This window comes from Garra rufa, chromosome 13 (genome assembly GCF_049309525.1).
Source record: "Garra rufa chromosome 13, GarRuf1.0, whole genome shotgun sequence".
In the NCBI taxonomy this organism is placed as follows: domain Eukaryota; kingdom Metazoa; phylum Chordata; class Actinopteri; order Cypriniformes; family Cyprinidae; genus Garra; species Garra rufa.
Genome location: NC_133373.1, coordinates 41,209,603 through 41,228,562, shown reverse-complemented (window position 1 = coordinate 41,228,562; position 18,960 = coordinate 41,209,603). Strand labels below are relative to the sequence as shown.

Genomic DNA, 18,960 nt, shown 5'->3' with positions numbered 1-18,960 from the left:
AAAACATTACATAATTTTTCTACATATAGTGAACTTAAGTGGTGGCCAGTGGGTTGAAGGTCCAAAATGCAGTTTTAATGCAGCTTCGAGGTGCTCCACATGATCCCAGAAGGGTCTTTTCTAGCGAAACGGTTGGTCATTTTCTAAAAATAATTAAAATGTACATACTTTTTAACCACAAATGCTTGTCTTGCAATAGCTTTGTGATGTGCATGCGTGTCTTATCACATTGGAAAGTTCACGCGTAGTTAGTTCTCCGTCTGTATGCTTTGGTTCAAAAAGGTAGGGTAGTTCATTTCTTAATGACTGAAGACAGAAAGATATGAACATCTTGTATCACAAGGGGGTGAGTAATTATCAGAATTTTTTTATTCTGGAAGTGTATAAAAGTGTTAATTACTTAAAGTAATTTTAAGTATAGAGTATAGTATATTTTACATATACATGCGGTCAATATAAAAACACAAAATACATACTCAGATTAGCAATTAAAGGAGTAGTTCTCTTTTAGAACAAAAATTTACAGATAATGTACTCACCCCCTTGTCATTCAAGATGTTCATGTCTTTCTTCAGTCGTAAAAAAATGTTTTTTTTTTTTTTGAGGAAAACATTTTAGGATTTCTCTCCATATAGTGGACTTCTATGGTGCCCACAAGTTTGAGCGTCCAAAATGCAGTTTAAATGCAGCTTCAAAGGGCTCTAAATGATCCTAGCCGAGGAAGAAGCGAATCTAGCGAAACGACCGGCCATTTTCCGAAATAAATTAATATTTACACAATTTTTAACCTCAAATGCTCGTCTTGTCTAGCTCTACATGCACTCTATGTATTCCGAGTATGTAGAGTATGTTGAAAAACTCCCATCTCATTTTCTCATCCAACTTCAAAAACGCCCTGCATCACTGCAGAAGTACCGACCCAGTGTTTACAAAGTGAACTTCAAAACGGCCTTTACAAAAAAAGGTTAAGCAGCAATGTACAATCATTTTAAAGTTGGAGGAGAAAATGAGATGGACTTTATCAACATACCCTAACTGTCTTAAACAGAACTGCACAGAATATGCACATGCATGGCAGAGCTAGACGAGACGAGGATCGTTTAGAGCCCTTTGAAGCTCCATTTAAAATGCATTCTGGAATTTCAAACTCGTGGGCACCATAGAAGTCCACTATATGAGGATAGGCTAATTCCTGAAATGTTTTCCTCAAAACACATAATTTTTTTACAACTGAAAAAAGGAGGACATAAATATCTTGGATGACAATGGGGTGAGTACATTATCTTTAAATTTTTGTTCTGGAAGTGAACTACTCCTTTAAAACAAATTTCTTTCTATGTGCCAATTTCTGTAAAACAGAATAATATTGTGACAAAATCAGAAAAGAACATGGAATCGTATGTCACAATTAATAACTGATTAAAATAATGTATGGCTTCTTGTAAATAAAATAAAGACGAAAAACAACAAAGAACTGAACGCTATCCAAAATAACTATTTCCCTGAACTGTTCCTAGGTTTTAATTTATTAATGATGTTACCAGCTCTCTCTTACTATTACAGCAATGTTCCTCTACTGAAACCAGAGTGTTGCAATGTAGTACAATGTCAGCACTAGGTCAGAGGGTCACAAGTCTTCAACTGCATACTGTATCAGATGTGTTCATGCTGAGAGAAACTCTCAACAACACAAGAGGCCTGCTGACAGTACAAATAAACAGGCATAGTTCATCCAATTGTCATAAAGTTTATTGATAACTTCAGAACAAAGAGTATAGATTGAGATGATTTTAGCCAGTTAAAATTATAATGAAAATTTGCACTGTTGATTTGCGTCTAATACTATAGCAATTACCATAAATAAAGTACAAACAGCACTCCAAAAAGTATTTTTTCTTCTTCAGTGTTTGATCAGTGAAAGATGCATAACAATAGTTACTGAATTATTTTATCAATATAAAAACAACAAATAAATAAAATAAAAAAAATTTTAGAAGTTCATTTTTTGTCCATTATAATGACGCCTTCATTGCTCCTAATGCGAACCCTCCCAGATGAGAACTTTGTCTCTTGCCTCCCATTTGTGAAGACAGTTTTAACCGCTCCGTCTGGGTACATCCTCCGCTTGTATTGAGAAGTATGGATCTCTCTCTGCCCATTAGTAAACTCCACCACCTTTTCCCCATGTCTGTGGAAAAAGTGTGTAAGGGAGTAAATAAGAAGAAGAAAAGAAACAATCAAACAGGAAAGGCAGACTTTAATCTTACTGTGATATCTTGACAACAGTTCCATCTGGAAAAATACTCTCCTCTCGACCATCACAGTAGAGAATCTTAACTGTCCCATCCGGAAAGGCTATTTCCCTTGTACCATCAGGATGGTGTTTTTCTATGGGAAATGTAACATAAAAATACATCTAAAATTACAAATTCACAGTGAAATTACTGAAACTACACTAAAGAAAGCTTTACAAAGAAAGCAAGCAATGTACTATAATTATCTCTGTTTTATTTACAACTTAAAAATATATATATATTTTTATAGTGTATGTCACTGAAAGAACGTCTTTTGCATTATTTCTTTCTAACCTCTTTGGTTGTTTGGAAACTGTACAACCTCCAACCCTGATGGATAAGTTGAGTGTGTTGTTTGAGCATCACAATAGTAGTATATCTAAATGTAAAGAGGAAAAATTGTTAACTGAGCAATTTAACAGTTTAATTGTTAATTTAACCCTAATGTCGTGTTTCTGTCATTTTAACATAGTTAATGCATTTTTATTAGGGGAATGGATTCAGTCTTTCTATGAACTTGTTTTCTTTTGATTTGCACAGGTTTTTAATTTATTTTTGGAACTGATTGATCATAGGCCCCACTGGTTTGAGCTTACTCACCTCAGTTTTTTAGTCAACATTGCCAAAATTATCCACAAATAATCTGAGCATAAGTTCAGATCAATGAGGCGTATGATCAGTCAGTTTTAAAAAGAGATACAGAACCTGTGCTAATTAAAAGAAAACAGACTGCATCCAAAACTAGGGCTGTCACGATTCCTTGATTTAATTAAAAAAAATCGTAGATTGCATTTTGCCCGTCTCGAGTAACCGGCAAAATACCGGAAGTGGCACATTCTACAGACAAGAACCAATGAAACAAATTATTAGGCCATTTTCCAAGGCTGCTTAATATATATAACCCATTTATTACAAAGCAAAATGCTATTGTGAATTCACAAATGCTATGATTTAATTAAATGAATATATACAATGCAGGTTCAATATATGCACTTTCATTACTTGCATGCGTGTCAGAGCAGCAAAGTGTTGTTATTTACATATATGGAGCATCTCAAATGCCATCTCTGCATTTTGGTTGGGTTTGGGTTTCAGTTGGAGTTTATTATACTGTTCATCTGGCAACGCTATTTAATCAGATTTGTAAGAAAAATCATTTATAAACCTAAGCAAACACAGGAGAATACATCAATATCTTTCTCAAAATGCTAACTGTTCATCGCGATTTCAAAATAAAACCTCAAACCCATTCAAAGTTTACACATTTTAATGTCCACATATTCAAGAAATTACAGTGACTGTAGCATTTCTGTTGTAAAGAAATCGGCAAATATTAAAGATTAAGTGGATGTTTGAATTAAATGTTGTTTAGTCAAAATTTAACAAGGATTAGATTGCGCAGTAAAGTGTAAAAACAATCGTCAGGCCATTGACGCCCTTTGTCTTTTGTTATAATGTGTAATTGACGTTGACTCTGTTGTTTAGAATACATTATGTATTTTTTATTGAACAGTTTTGTTCAATAAAGCCATATCAGAACGTGCTATTTGAACTAATTATTGTTGCCTCATTGCTATTATTATTATGGCTATATTAGCCTGTTAGTTTTGGTAACAGAGTGTCCATTTGCCTGGACATTAAAAGTAAAAAAAAAATCAGATTTGAATGTATGCTTAAAACAAGAACATGTTTTTTTGGCAAGCATTTGTCTTAATTAGCAAGGGTATATTTGTAGCAATAGCCAAAAATACATTGTATGGGTCAAAATTATACATTTTTCTTTTATGCCAAAAATCATTAGGATATTAGGTAAAGATCATGTTTCATGAAGATATTTTGTAAATTTCCTACCATAAATATATAAAAACTTAATTTTTGATCAGCAATATGCATTGCTAAGAACTTCATTTGTACAACTTTAAAGGCGATTTTCTCAATATGTAGAATTTTTTGCACCCTCAGATTCCAGATTTTCAAATAGTTGTATCTCGGCCAAATATTGTCCTATCCTAACAAACCATGCATTTATGGAAAGCTTATTTATTGTTCACTTAGGTCTATTTTTATTACTACAAAAATATATAATTATCTGATTATATATCATTTTCTGATTACTCAACTAATTGTCCGAATAATCGAGTGATTACTCGATTACCAAAATAATCGTTAGTGACAACCCTAATCCAAACCATCAAAAAACAAAAAATATTTAAAAATGCACAAAACACTGCCTTGATTTAGTGCATTTGAAGCACCAAAAAATTTAAATAAAAACAAACAAATTACTTTTGTTATTTGTGGTGGTTTGGTATAACTGTTAAAAAAAGAACTGAATAAAAAACAAGGAAATTGAAACCATACTGAAACTGGAAACCAAAATAAATGTATAAATGTAATAATCCTTATTTGAAGACTTATTAAAGAACACAAATGCAGGAACAGCTGAAAGTGTGACAAACCTGTGGAATCATGACACAAAAAAAAACAAAGATTTGGGCCTGTAGGAACATGTTAACATTCTGGTGGATGACCACAAAATAATTCATGAATTTTGAAATGTTGCAATATGCCAGTAACTGTGGGAACAGACTTGAGAAGACTTCCTGATTCACTCGTGATACACACCACAGTCCCGTCAGCCAGTGTGCGTTTAACATCTCCATTGAAGAACGTAACAGTGACTGACTTATCAACGCTGATCTCTTTCTTCGTTCCATTGCGGAATGTGATGACACGACATCCGTTCCAAAAAAGACAATCTACCTAATTAAAAGAAAAGCATTTTAAGCATTGTAAGCTTAAGTGTAATTAAAATTTCTAATTGCAAATAACCCTCGTTACCCTTCCATCCGGATAGCAGGTTTCCTCTCGTATTTTGTCTGATGCCATTTGTGCAGTGGTATCATTGCAGTCAGTATGATGATAAAACAAACTTCCCTGTGGACAAAAGTTTTGTTATGATACTATGAGGCATTGTACATTTCATAATAGAAACTGGGTCAGGCTGTTCCGTCATAATGAGTGATACAGTTGTGATACAAAAGTGTGTGTCATTACTGATGTTGGCTGATTGAATCAGGTGAACTATCCCTTTAAGAGAAATGTAAATACCTTTCCGCCTTGTGTAATCATGGCATTGTTCAGTGGACTGTCAATGGAAAGTGCAGGATTCTTTCCTTTTGGAAAAACAAACCCACAAGACATGGCATGTTCTATACAGTACATCTAATATGTGACCCTGGACCACAAAACCAGTCTTAAGTCGCTGGGATATATTTGTAGCAATAGCCAAAAATACATTGTATGGGTCAAAATTATTGATTTTTCTTTTATGCCAAAAATCATTAGGAAATTAAGTAAAGATCATGTTCCATGAAGATTTTTTGTAAAATTCATACTATAAATATATCAAAATGTAATTTTTGATTAGTAATATGCATTGTTAAGAACTTAATTTGGACAACTTTAAAGGTGATTTTCTCAATATTTAGATTTTTTTGCACCCTCAGATTCCAGATTTTCAAATAGTTGTATCTCGGCCAAATATTGTCCTATCCTAACAAACCATACATCAATAAAAAGCTTATTTATTGAGCTTTCATATGATGTATACATCTCAGTTTTGTCAAATTTAACCTTATGACTGGTTTTGTGGTCCAGGGTCACATATGTGGTGAATACATGAACTTGTATGTTGGTTTGTAGGAGATGAAATACGAGAGAACTTACTTACTCAAAGAGTTTGCTTTGCTTTCTATTAGCCTGTTAGTTTTGGTAACAGAACGTCCATTTGCCTGGAAATTAAAGGTAAAAAAAATCACGATTTGATTGTGTGCTTAAAACAATGTTTTTTTTTTTTTGGCAAGCATTTGTTCTTGTGACTCACAAAACCAGTCTTAAGTAGCATGGGTATATTTGTAGCAATAGCCAAAAATACATTGTATGGGTCAAAATTCATTTATGTTCCATGAAGATATTTAGTAAATTTTCTACCATAAATATATCAAAACTTAATTTTTAAAAAAAATTTTTGCAACCTCATATTCCAGATTTTCAAATATTGTCCTATCCTAACAAACCATGCATCAATGGAAAGCTTATTTATTTAGCTTTTTGATAATGTATAAATCTCAATTTCAAGAAATTGACCCTTATGACTGGTTTTGTGGTTCAGGGTCACATATACTTATGTGTGTCAAAAACAGGCACAGTGATTGCATAAATATATTACATGAAAGTGATACTATACGCTGGTCTGGCTAAATGTGCCAGAGCCATTTATATTAAATAGCTCTATGTGTTCATAAATTATGAACAGGGCAAACAATTACAATATAAAATCAGGATTTAACACTTATACTGTATGAAATGGAGATGGGTAGATGCATTGCACATGCATGAATTAATTATAAAGAACCGAGTCAATTATCTGACACTGGGCTTTGAGAGTCACCATGAATTATTTCTGACGAGCTTAAAGGCACTCGAGAACATATTACACACCTCAATGGGTTTACAGGAATTGAGTTTAGCTCAAGTAGTTATATGAGTCCTTATCTAGCAAATTGTTAAAAATAAAAAAGGGAATATTTACTTTAAAGCTATCCACCTTTTTCTTTCCATAATAGTGGGCCTGGCCATTTGTAAATTTTATGTCTGGCTTCCGGTCTCATCTGCGACCAGCTATTTTTAGCTGTACAAAACAGCTCGTTTGCTGCTTGATATTGCCAATTGGTGTGTCTTACCATATTATTTTGATGTATTATCTTAATTATGAGCACACTGGTTTGTAGTGCAAACAGTTTTACAGTTTACTCGTTATTTCCCTATGGCAGATAATGAACTGGAAGTCTCACCCATAGGCTTACTTCCAGATCGAAAAACAGTTATTATTGTTATTAATGCACATTAATGACGTTGGCATACTCACGTTGACTTGTTGTGTCCTATGGATGGAGGGTTTGTTAAAGGCTGGAGTTGCGCTTCTTCCATGAGGGGTCCGTTGTGGTTCCTCTCTTTTCTTCTCAAACTGAAGCACAACATATGTTATTCATTGAGGCACAGTATTAATAATCACAAAGTCTTTATATAGAGATTATATTATTCCTTACATTTTAAAGATGCTATTGTTTAGATATTTCAGTGAAAAAATAATGGTTTGAATTTCTCTCACTGTGTTGTATGTTCCAGGCTGAAGAGCAGAAGAACCAGTGCTCTGGTGCGATCTCTTGTTCACATTAAGCCTGCTGTGAAGCTCCTGGTTTTCTCGGGTGAGTGCTTCAACATGGCTCTGGAGGAGACTGTGTGCCTGCGACCAGTGAGACTCTCTTTCCATCAACTGCTGCTTCAGAGATGAGATCTGCTGTCTCAGATCCTACATGCACATTGATTTAAACATAACATAATATAAACATGTTAAAGGGTTCACCCAAAAAATTTAATTCTATCATTAATTACTCAGCCTCATGTTTTTCCAAACCCGTAGGACCTTGGTTCATCTTCGGAACACGAATTAAGATATTCTTGATGAAATCCGAGAGTTTTCTGACCCTGCATAGACAGCAATGCAACTGAAATGTTCCCAGACCCAGAAACGTAGTTATACCACAATTTTACGAAGACTTTCTGTACACAAAGAAAAAAACTTTTTACGTTATTATGTTTCTGCACCTGGAAACATTTCAGTTGCATTGCTGTCTATGCAGGGTCAGAAAGCTCACAGATTTTAATTTGTGTTTTGAAGATGAATGAAGGTCTTGGTTTGGAACGACATGAGGGTGAGTGATTAATGACAGAATTTTCATTTTTGGGTGAACTATGCCTTTAAGAATTTTCTGGTCATATTCACTATTGAAACATCAACAATAGTTCAGTGAATAAACTTAACATCTATAAAACCTTTCCACTAAACAAAAAGTTCTTTAAAGTTGAAAAAGATTCTTAAATTAAAATGTTTTTTTAGAACTATTTAGTGAAAGGTTCTTTTGGGAACCCAAAATGGTTCTATGAAATCACTGTGAAAACCCCCATTTGGAACCTTTTTTTAATAGTATATGTGTCCCTGGACCACAAAAACAGTCTTAAGTAGCATGGGTATATTTGTAGCAATAGCCAAAAATACATTGCATGGGTCAAAATTATCAATTTTTCTTTTATGCCAAAATTCAGGATATGAAGTAAAGATCATGTTCTATGAATACATTTTGTACATTTCCTACAGCAAATATATCAAAACTTAATTTCTGATTAGTAATATGCATTGCTAAGAGCTTCATTTGGACAACTTTAAAGGCGATTTTCTCATTTTCAATTAGTTGTATCTCGGCCTAACCTAATAAACCATACATCAATGGAAAGTTTTTTTCAAGTTTTCAGATGATGTATAAATCTCAATTTAAAAAAAATTGACCCTTATGACTGGTTTTGTGGTCCAGGGTCACATATGAGAAACAAAGTGGTGATTATCATGGAGAAGTGTTGATTCTACCTGAAGTTCATGAAGTTCTTTCTTATTCCTGTGCAAAGGTCTGCAGCCATCCTCACCATTAAAACTAGGCTCTCCCATCTCTTCCCTAGTCAATTTCAGAAACATGTTAAATCAGAGATAGAAACTTGAGCTTGATGGTTACAGTTTCTTTTCAAAATACCAGAAATTATGTAAAAATCATAATCTTTTTAAAAAACCTGATTGGAGTATGTGGTTGCTCTTGTCCCATGCTATGAGTGGTGACTTTTGGGAACATCTTTGTGAGGGGAGCAGAAGTTTGTCTAAAGTCACTGTCAGGCCTCCCTTTTTCTGTTTTCTTGCAGTTACCCATAGACCCCTGTAAGATCTTGGGTTCAGAATCACTGCTAAAGCTTGAAGAACTAGACGTAGGAGTAGAAGTGCGATGTTCTTCACTGAATCGTGTCTCACTTTGTGCATCACTAGCATAGTCGCCATCTGACAAATCCAGACTCTGATCTTTGTGATCTGTGTGCCTTGAGAGATAATGAGGTAACGGCTGGTGAGACTGAGAATTGGGTCCGTCCTCACTGCTAGTGCTGTCGCGAGAATCGCTAAGAGCCAGTGACTCCATCACCTCGTCAGTTAGACTGACGTCTTTAACCATATGTCCACTCTGGATTTTGACTATGTGGTCATTAATTTTTTTAAAGCCAACACTTTCTTTGCTTTGTGATCCACTTGATCTTGTTCCATTGGTTTTACCATAATTATTAATGGCTCCTACACTGTGCTTAGTTTTGAGTGGGACTGCATTGTTATTAGCAGTCATATCTTTGACTTTCCCTTTGTTGTTTGATGATAAATCATTATCTTGTAGAGAAACGTTCTTCTTTAGAGAGTCTTCCAAGCCAGATCTTTGATCATCAAGGTTTCTGACACCCTTCAGTCCAGGACTGCTCCTATTTGGCATCTCTTTCTGATGAAATTCAGCAGGAAGTACTACCTGCTGACTAAGCTTCATGTTTAACATTTGTGGACTAACAGAGCGTCTCCTCTGGAGTCTTTGAGAGCAGTCCTTAACCTGTGAAATTCTAGACTTTCCTTCTCCTTTACGAAGGAAATTCTTCTTCTCTGCTCCTCTGATTTGTGCATTAATCTATAAAATCGAGAGAATAATGTTTCAAACACACTTAAACTATGTGTAAGTTACTTTTTGAATATTGCTCATACCTGAATCTCATGTTGGAGAATAGGTTGGTCTGTTTTGAGATGTTCTTCAACAAAATCTTCAAATGTTTTTTGCTCTTCTCTCAACCCTGGTCGAATAGGCCTGTGTTTAAATGATATTATTTTTACTGAACAGCCCTTAAGTAGCACATTTCTTTTATTTATATTAGTATACAAGATATGAAAAGAGGTATCTTATGCTTACCAAAGCTGCATCAAAAATGTTAATTATTTACCAAAATAAGAGGGATCATACAAAATGCATTTTTTGTTTAGTACTGACCTGAATAAGACCTTTACATAATAGTCCACAAAAGAAAATAATAGTTGAATTTATAAAAATGACCCTGTTCAAAAGTTTACATACACTTGATTCTTAATACTGTGTTGTTACCTGAATGATCCACAGCTGTGTTTTTTTTTTTTTTTTTGTCCTGAACAAAACTTCAGAAAAGTCTTTCAGGTCCCACAGATTCTTTGTTTTTGTATCATTTTTGTGTATTTGAACCCTTTCCAACAATGACTATTATTTTGAGATCCATCTTTTCACATTGAGGACAACTGAGGGATGCATATGCAGTTATTACAGATATTACAGAAGGTGTAAACACTCACTGATGCTCCAGAAGGAAACGCAATGCATTAAGAGCCGGCGGGTGAAAACTTTTTGAATTTGAAGATCAGGTTAAATTTGACTTTTTGTCTTCTGTGAAACATGTAAATATCTTCTGTAGCTCCTGAAGGGCAGTACTAAATGAAAAAATACAATATTTAGGCAAAATAAAATAAATGTACACATCTTCATTCTGTTTAAAAGTTTACATCCCTGGCTCGTAATACATCGTTTTTTCCTTCTGGAGCATCAGTGAGTGTTTGAACCTTCTGTAATAGTTGCATATGAGTCCCTCAGTTTTTCTCAGTATAAAAAGATGGATCTCAAAAATAAAAATTAACATGCATTTTGTATGACCCCTCTTATTTTGATACAATAATTAACATTTTGCAGATACTGCAAGGTGTATGTAAACTTTCGACTTCAATTGTATGTATGTCTATACATACCACATAGTCTCAATATCTGAGTCTGTTTTCCAAATATATTTTTGCATCATATAATACCTTTCCTCTGGGTTTGGTGGGAGACTTTGCCTTAATCCAAAAGGGCTAAGATGACAGTCTTCTTGTGCATGTTCTGAAGACTCTTCTTTAATAGGAGACAAGCATCTGAGCTCTGCTAATGGTGCAACATCTGCAATGCAAATTGAAATCTCATTTAACATTACTACCCAACACAACTGAGATAACCTAAAGTTCGAGAAACAAAAGTAATGCAATCAATTTTTTCAACATAATGCAAGATATAGTTTCGAAAGCGAATAGTTGCACTTATTAGGAAACTGAATTACTGTAAAAAAATCGGCTTGTTATGCAAGATCGGCATGGCAGATCTTTTAAACAGGTCATGTCCTTTTGCTAATAAGACAGTACTTGCCCCTCAGCTAATTTTCTTCACAAAAACCCTTCAGTCTACTCAGGCCTGTCTGGACAAGCCACACATAGTTAAATAAAGGTATTTAAATCAGAAGATCAATATCCATTACATTTTTTAACATACATTTGTTATAACTTGCACAGTGAAGTCAACACGCCCCACTATTGTACTGCCATAATGTGCTCTGTTCTTATGAGATACAATCTTTGCAAATAGCTACTTTTTTAATAGCATGCATTCGCTTTGTTTATTGTGTCGGCCTTCCTGACACTTGATCTTATCAGTGACGCTCACTCAGTGCTCTATAAAAGATTTAAACATTAGTTGTCTTTGATGACGGCCTTTTTTTGTCTTTTCCATGGCAGTTTGTGACATCAGGCATTTACCTTCTCAACAGGTAGAGACTTGAACACTCTAGCAGAGGAGGTGCTTTGCCTTTAAAAATGCTCTGCCTTGGTAGAACAGACGTTCACAGTTGTGTCGTCTACTTGCATTAGAAACCGCTTTGGAACAGGAATCAAAATATGGAGGCTATGGACAACTTTACAGACGACCAAACAGACAAAAACTGTCAGGAACACGTCGACCAAAACCGAGCGCTGTATATTTTCTACTCTTCTGTGGTAGTGGTGGAGTTTACCTTGGGTCTCCTCTTGAACATTACAGTCATCCATCTCTTCATCTTCAAGCTCAAGTTCTGGAAGTCTAAAACCATTGACATTTTCCTGTTCAATCTGGTCCTGGCTGACATTTTGCTGCTGATTGGATTGCCCGTAAAAGCGTATAACTTTCAGCAATGCAGTGAACAGAAGGTAGTGTGCAAAGTACAGCTCTTTCTGCAGTTTCTCAACCGAGGAGCCAGTATCGCCTTCTTGACGGTCATCTCCATTTATCGATATTATAGCGTAGTCCATCCTGGGAAGAGGAAAGTCCTGAGGATTTTGAAAAAATCGCCTCAGATATCTGTATTCATCTGGGTGCTGTTGGGAATTTTGACTATTCCAGCCATGTTGCAAAGTTTTATCAGATGCAACAGCAGTGAAAAAGACGAGAAACTCAGCCCTATTGTTCTACTAAGGGAAATTGTGTTTTTTACGCAGATTCTCATCCCCTTTTTTGTTCTTGTGTACTGTTCAATACGGATTATCAGAAGACTTGAACAGAAGTCGGTGGGCGACAAGACTAAACTCAGAAAAGCGATGTTCCTCGTCACTTCGGTGGTTCTCGTCTTCGCGGTTTGCTTCTTGCCGTATACCATTACAAGAGCGGTGCAGTTGAAAATAAGTGGACTCGTGATGAAAGAGGAAAAAGTTACTGTTGTTAAACTGTACGATGGCCTTGTTTGTCTCTCTTATCTGAACTGTCTGCTGGATCCGATCCTGTACTGCCTGAGCAGCAGCAAATTTAAAAAGTTATACATATCCATGTATCTCCCTTTTCTGCTGGAGAAGCAACAACCGGAAAGTTCAGAAGATACTGCAGATGATTGAACTAAGTAAAGAAGAAGATGCTTTGAAAGGAATGTTGAAAGAATTGCTTGCGTTTTTTTTTTATACATTTAGTAAATGGGTAAAGATTTTTTTTTTTTTTTTTTTTTTTAAATCAAAGTAAAATTTTAGGTTTTAATTTTATAATGTCAAACCAAAAATTATTCAGACACCAGATATAATTTTTTATATTTTATTTACTAGCGGTAACTGAGACATATTATACCCAAAAATTTGATTTGACACGTTATCTGACATTATCAAGATGAATTCTGAAGTGAACTTGAGTTCTTGTCATATTTTATTATCATCTTTTTTAACTGTACTGAATAAACTGTGATAATGTGAGAAATGTTTAAGGTGTCTAAATAAATTTTGGTTTGACTGTAAATTGCAGAAATGTACATTTTAGGCACTGTGACCATTTTAAATCACATTTTTTTATGCCTTCTCTAGTTCATTTTAAATGGCCCTGCGGTGATACAGATGTACAAATAGTCCATGTAGTCATTATGAATTCAGCACATGACCTCATATTATTTTAGTATTTAACAATACATAAAATTATATGAGGTCATGAAAGCTGAATGCATGCACAATAATGACAAAACAATTAGCCATATGCTTTAAAAAAATAGTTTTAGATGAAGTAGCATGTTAATAATTTTTTTTGTGTTTTTTGCTTATGTTGGACTTGATTTGTAAATGTGACTCATGATGTGTTGTCTAGAAACTGGAAACTTTTGATTTAGGGAATTTCTCTGTCAGGCACAGAGGATGAAATGTGCAAGATTTCATGTTTTAATTGCATTTCATATGTATATTTTTTGCATGTATAGTTATGATTTGACTACTGATGTGTATAGAACATTGTATCTCAAACTGAATTTTACTTCCATACTATTGTAAATGTACATTTTTCTAAAGACCATAAACATAAAGGACTTCTTGATTCCTACCAATTGGTGTTATTAGTTGCCAGAGCCTCTGACTCATTCTCAACCTCACCAGAATGTGTGGTTTTGGTTGGGCATTCCTTGAAGACATCTAAATTCCCAGTAGAGTTGAGGGGTTCAGCTTCCAAAAAGCTCAGAGGTGTCTGGACTTGCCAGCGCGCTAAGAATGTTGGAGATAAAATCTGTCCTAAAAGAGAAAGTCAAGTTTTGTAATGAAAAAAAGAGTGGTGCATTTATATACTGCATTTGTAGTGCTGGTCAGTAAAACTAAAAAAAAAAAAGTAATGCATGATGTGTTACAGGCCTAATCACAGATTAAAACTATCATTTGCATATCTTCCTGTAAATATAATTTGGAAACTACAACATTTCATAACTGAAAGCATTAAATGATAATTTTCTTAATAGCGCAATCATCATAAACAACTTAAATCCCTGTTATGTAAGAGTTTCTCCTAATGTACCTGGACTGATGAGAGAAAGCAATGCGTTCTGTTCCTGTAAAACCCTCTGCAACTGCTTGACCTGAAGCTGAAGGATCATTTTCTCATTTTGGCCTGGATTCTGTTTAGAAAGAGATATGATCAGATGTCAAATCAAAATCTGTATCCGCCTTATTCTTTAACGCGGAAGTAAGCTTATGGGCGAGACTTCTGGTTCATTAGTTGCTATAGGGAGATAATGAGAAGAACAGCAACATGCAGTAAACGGTAAAACTGTCTGTGCTACAAACTGTGTGTTCCTAATTAGGATAATACATTAAAATAATATGGTAAGACACACCTATGTGTAGTATCAAGCTAACATTATTATTATTTTTTTTTTTTGGATTGTTTGAATACTCAAAAGAGAATATAGGAAAATACAATTGAATTAATTTGTTTCCTGCTAGCTAAATTTCACATACATAAAAATATGGATCTAAACCTCTCTTTTCTTGATCTAGGCAAGTATTTGTAAACTATCCAAAGCTCTGTTTATTCTAAAAAAAACTGTTTCTTTCTTTTTTATACTGCTATACTGCCTTAATGTTTTGTACTGTTTAATAAAAAAATGCTCCAAAGTTCCTGATCTGAAGCAAAAGATTTGCAAACCCGCTTGGAAGTTCTGATCTAAATCAAGTGATTCGCGTTACGCGCTCTGAAGTCCCGATCTGAATTAAGTGATTCATGAACCTGCTCCAAAGTTCCGATCTGAATCAAATTATTTGGGAATTCACCTAAATCCGATCTAAATCAAATGATTCGCGAACCATTATTTCAGATCAGAATTTTCAGATCTCTCAGTTCACAAAATGATTTGTGAACCCGCTCCGAAGTTCCGATCTAAATCAAACGATTTGTGATTCGCATTCCGAAGTACCGACTGCACCAATTGATTCACGAACCCGCTCTGAACTTCTGATCTAATTCAAATGAATCGTGATAGGCACTTTGAATTCCTGATCTGAATCAAAAGATTTGCAAACCTGCTACGAAGTCCTGATCTAAAACAAACAGTTTGTGATATGCACTCCAAAGTCCTGATCTGGATAAAGTGAATTGCGAACCCGCTTCAAGGTTTAGATTTACATTTACATGTAGACATTTAGCAGATGCTTTTATCCAAATCAACCTACAAAAAAGGACAATGGAAGCCATCAAAATCAACAAAAGAACAATAACATGCAAGTGCTATGACAAGTCTCATTTAGCCTAACGCAGTACATGTACATGTTTTTTTTTAACTATATAATCAATAAAAAGAAAATCGATAGAATAAAAAATAAAAAGCAAGCTAGTGTTAGAGGCCTAAAAATAGAATACAAAAAGAACTGAGAAGCTAGTGTGTTTTTGTTTTTAGAAAACAAGCAATAAGTAAATAAATAGAGTCTGAAGTCTAAAAGGGCAAGTTTTTTTTAAGAATAGAATTAGAATAGAAGGTGCTAGACTTAGAGGGTCAAAAAAAAAGATTCCTGAAGATGGCTAAGGACTCTGTTTGGATTAAGTTGGGCAGGTTATTGCACCAGGAGGGTACATTTAATGTGAAAGTCTGTGAAAGTGATTTTATGCCTCTTTAGGATGGCACAATAATGCGCCGTTCACTGAAGTAATGAATTTAGGTAAAGCCAGTGGTTGTTTTAGGCAAACATTAATGCCTTGAATTTTATGCAAGCAGCTATTGGTAGCCAGTGCAAATTGATGAAGAGAGGTGTGACATGCATTCAAAAGATTCATGAACCCCCTCCGAAGTTCAGATCTAAATCAAATGATTTGCGATTTGCGCTCCGAAGTCCCGATCTGAATCAAATGATTCGCGATATGCGATCCGATTGGCGTGCTTCGAAACAGTGAATTATTTTGCGATGCAATGGTTAACTGATTTGGAGTTTTGAAAAGCTTGGTTTCATGACCCTTCTAAATTGAAGCGTGAATAGTAAGAGCGGTAGTTTACATTGGCCAAAACACACAAGGAAAACACGTTTTGCAACAGAACAATTCCATATTCTATAAATATTAGTATTAAACGTGGACAAAAATCTATTTGTAATTTTAAAGTTTTAATAATTTACAACTGTGTAACATAACAAAACTATTAATGCTGTCAGAAAATATAACTGACAATTTAACTATATACTGTAAGCTGAGAATTTAGGATTTCTGAGGACAAAATCAGATTTGAAATTTAAATTTAAATTCTAGTTTTGTCAGAAGAGTAATTTGTCTCTAAAATTTTAAAAAACAATAATAAAAAAGAAAAAAATCAATGTATATAAAAAACTAATGGTAAGATTTACCAAAAAAGAAAAAAGAAAAAATGCAATACAATTACCAAACCACTAGTAAAACTCAATACCAACAAAAAAACTCAAATCCCAAAGTTTTTCCCAAGAAATTTTCTCGGTTTCTCTGTACAGATAAAATTTGTGTTTTTTAGAGTCAAAGGTAGGTCCATTAAATACCAGAAGATTATTTTCTTTGCACATTTCTTGGTACCTGTAATGTCTCTATATGTAACCAGCACACCATCTAAAGGCGGTATGAACACAACTGATTACTAGTAAACCTGCCTTCATCTCACATTCACACCTGCAAACTTCAACCTGTACATTATTTACAGAGATGCTAAAGGACATAATCAGCATTAATCATGCTCACTAAATAATAACAAAAATGTTGAGACTAACCTCCTGAGGGGATCTTTGAGACATATGTTGGGCAGGTTGGCAGGCGGCTCTGCCCATTTCAGATCTCTGCTGTTCCTCAAGCGTCTCCTGATTCACAGACTGAGATGGGAATCCAGGTTCAGATTCACTCATCTGAGGCTGGTTTTTCTCATGATGCTGGACAACAGAGGAGAAAGATTGAAGGGTCCCCAAATAGTCTGTCTTCGGACTCAAACTGCTTTCTACCACAGTTCGGTTTTGGGGTATTTCTGCAGACATTGCCCTCAAGTTTGACTGTAGAACTTTGGGGGAAGAGGTTTTTGTTTGATTGTTGGTATGAAATCACTATCAGTTAATATTACAGCAGCAGTTAGGGACAAATAAATCAAAGTGAAATCCTAAGATGTCTCAGCCTTGAACAAACGAATACAAATTCATGTATTCACACAAAACTGAAACAAATAACAACATTTATATTATAACCTAGTCTGTGCAATTTAAAGTCAACAAAACTACAACTTACCTTGATCAATAGTTTACTCTGGTTATAGTAAGCATACACATTTGTAGACTTGTGCAGCAGTGCACACACTACAACTTCAACATCTACAGCTTCAACTGCAGTAGTTATAGTAACTGTAAACAGTGGATGTTAATAGCAGATTAAAAAGCCTGTAGAGCTTGTAGAGCAACAGTCTTTTATAGAATCTTCCAGGCCTATTTGGCGTCTCTTTCTGATGAAATTCAGTGGGATATACCGTCAGCTGACTGAGCTTCATGTTCATCATTTGTGAACTAATAGAGCGTCTCTGTTTTTGTGAGCAGTCCTTACACTTTGAAATTCTAGATGTTCCTTTTCCTTTACAAAGGAAATTCCTCCTCTCTGCTCCTCTAATTTGTGCATTAGTCTGTAAAATAGAAAGGATATCATTTAGAACGCTATTAAACTGTGTAAGAGTTACATTTTGAATACTGCTTCTACCTGAATCTCATGTTGAAGAATATCTTGGTCCTGATTCACAGACTAAGATGATTTTCTTTTTTTTCTTTGTTAACCCGCTCAAGTTCAGATCTAAATCAAACGATTCGTCTTTCAAAGTCCAGATTTGAATCAAATGATTCACAATAAGCACTCTGAAGTCCCAATCTAATACAAATAATTTGCAATACGAACTCAGATGTTCCAAATTAAATCAAATGATTTGTGAACCCGCTCCAAAATTCTGATTTGAATCAAAAGATTCACAAACCCGCTCCAAAGTTCCAATCTAAATCAAATGATTCACGTTTCAAAGTCTCGATCTGAATCAAATGATTTGCGATACTCGAGTTCCGAACTAAATTAAATGATTTGTGAACCCGCTCCAAAGTTTCAATCTGAATCAAAAGACGCACACATCCACTCCAAAGTTTAGATTTAAATCAAATGATTTGCATTTCGAAGTCCCGATCTGAATCAAATGATTCACAATAAACGCTCAGAAGTCCCAATCTACACTCTTAAAAATAAAGGTGCTTCACGATGCCATAGAAGAACCTTTTTTGTCTAAATGGTTCCATAAAGAACCTTAAACATCTGAAGAACCTTTCTGTTTCACAAAAGGTTCTTTGTGGCGAAAGAAGGTTCTTCAGATTATAAAAAGGTACGAAAGAAATGGTTTTTCAAAGAATCTTTGACTGAATGGTTCTTTGTGGAAACAAAAATGGTTCTTCTATGGCATCGCTTGAAGAACCTTTTCAAGCACCTTTATTTTTAAGAGTGTAACACAAATAATTTGAGATATGCGCAAGTTGTGAACTAAATCAAATGATTTGTGAACATGCGCCAAAGTTCTGTTCTGAATCAAAAGATACACAAACCTGCTCCAAAGTTCCGATCTAAATACAATTATTCAAGTCCCAATCTGAATC

The 18,960-nt window shown here is 34.7% G+C and overlaps 2 protein-coding genes across 2 annotated transcripts; one reads left to right on the top strand and one right to left on the bottom strand.

Annotated features, from left to right (window-relative positions):
- Positions 1–1,803: 1,803 nt before the first annotated feature.
- On the bottom strand, positions 1,804–17,328 carry LOC141348547 (uncharacterized). Its single transcript, XM_073852827.1, is given in 16 exon segments — positions 1,804–2,188; positions 2,268–2,388; positions 2,589–2,673; positions 4,920–5,057; positions 5,136–5,231; positions 5,406–5,470; positions 6,028–6,088; positions 7,225–7,323; positions 7,468–7,668; positions 8,782–8,866; positions 8,979–9,898; positions 9,973–10,072; positions 11,089–11,218; positions 13,894–14,091; positions 14,369–14,468; positions 17,071–17,328. Coding segments are annotated over 16 exon segments (2,847 nt in total). The 3' UTR covers positions 1,804–1,998.
- Positions 11,930–13,199, top strand: gpr31 (G protein-coupled receptor 31). The gene has a single exon (XM_073816809.1). The coding sequence runs from the start codon at positions 11,986–11,988 to the stop codon at positions 12,949–12,951; it is 966 nt and encodes a 321-aa protein (XP_073672910.1). The 5' UTR covers positions 11,930–11,985; the 3' UTR covers positions 12,952–13,199.
- Positions 17,329–18,960: the final 1,632 nt, after the last annotated feature.

What these genes read in the sequence shown, in the direction of transcription:
- gpr31 (XM_073816809.1), top strand. Translation starts at nt 11,986, where the DNA reads ATGGAGGCTATGGACAACTTTACAGACGACCAAACAGACAAAAACTGT.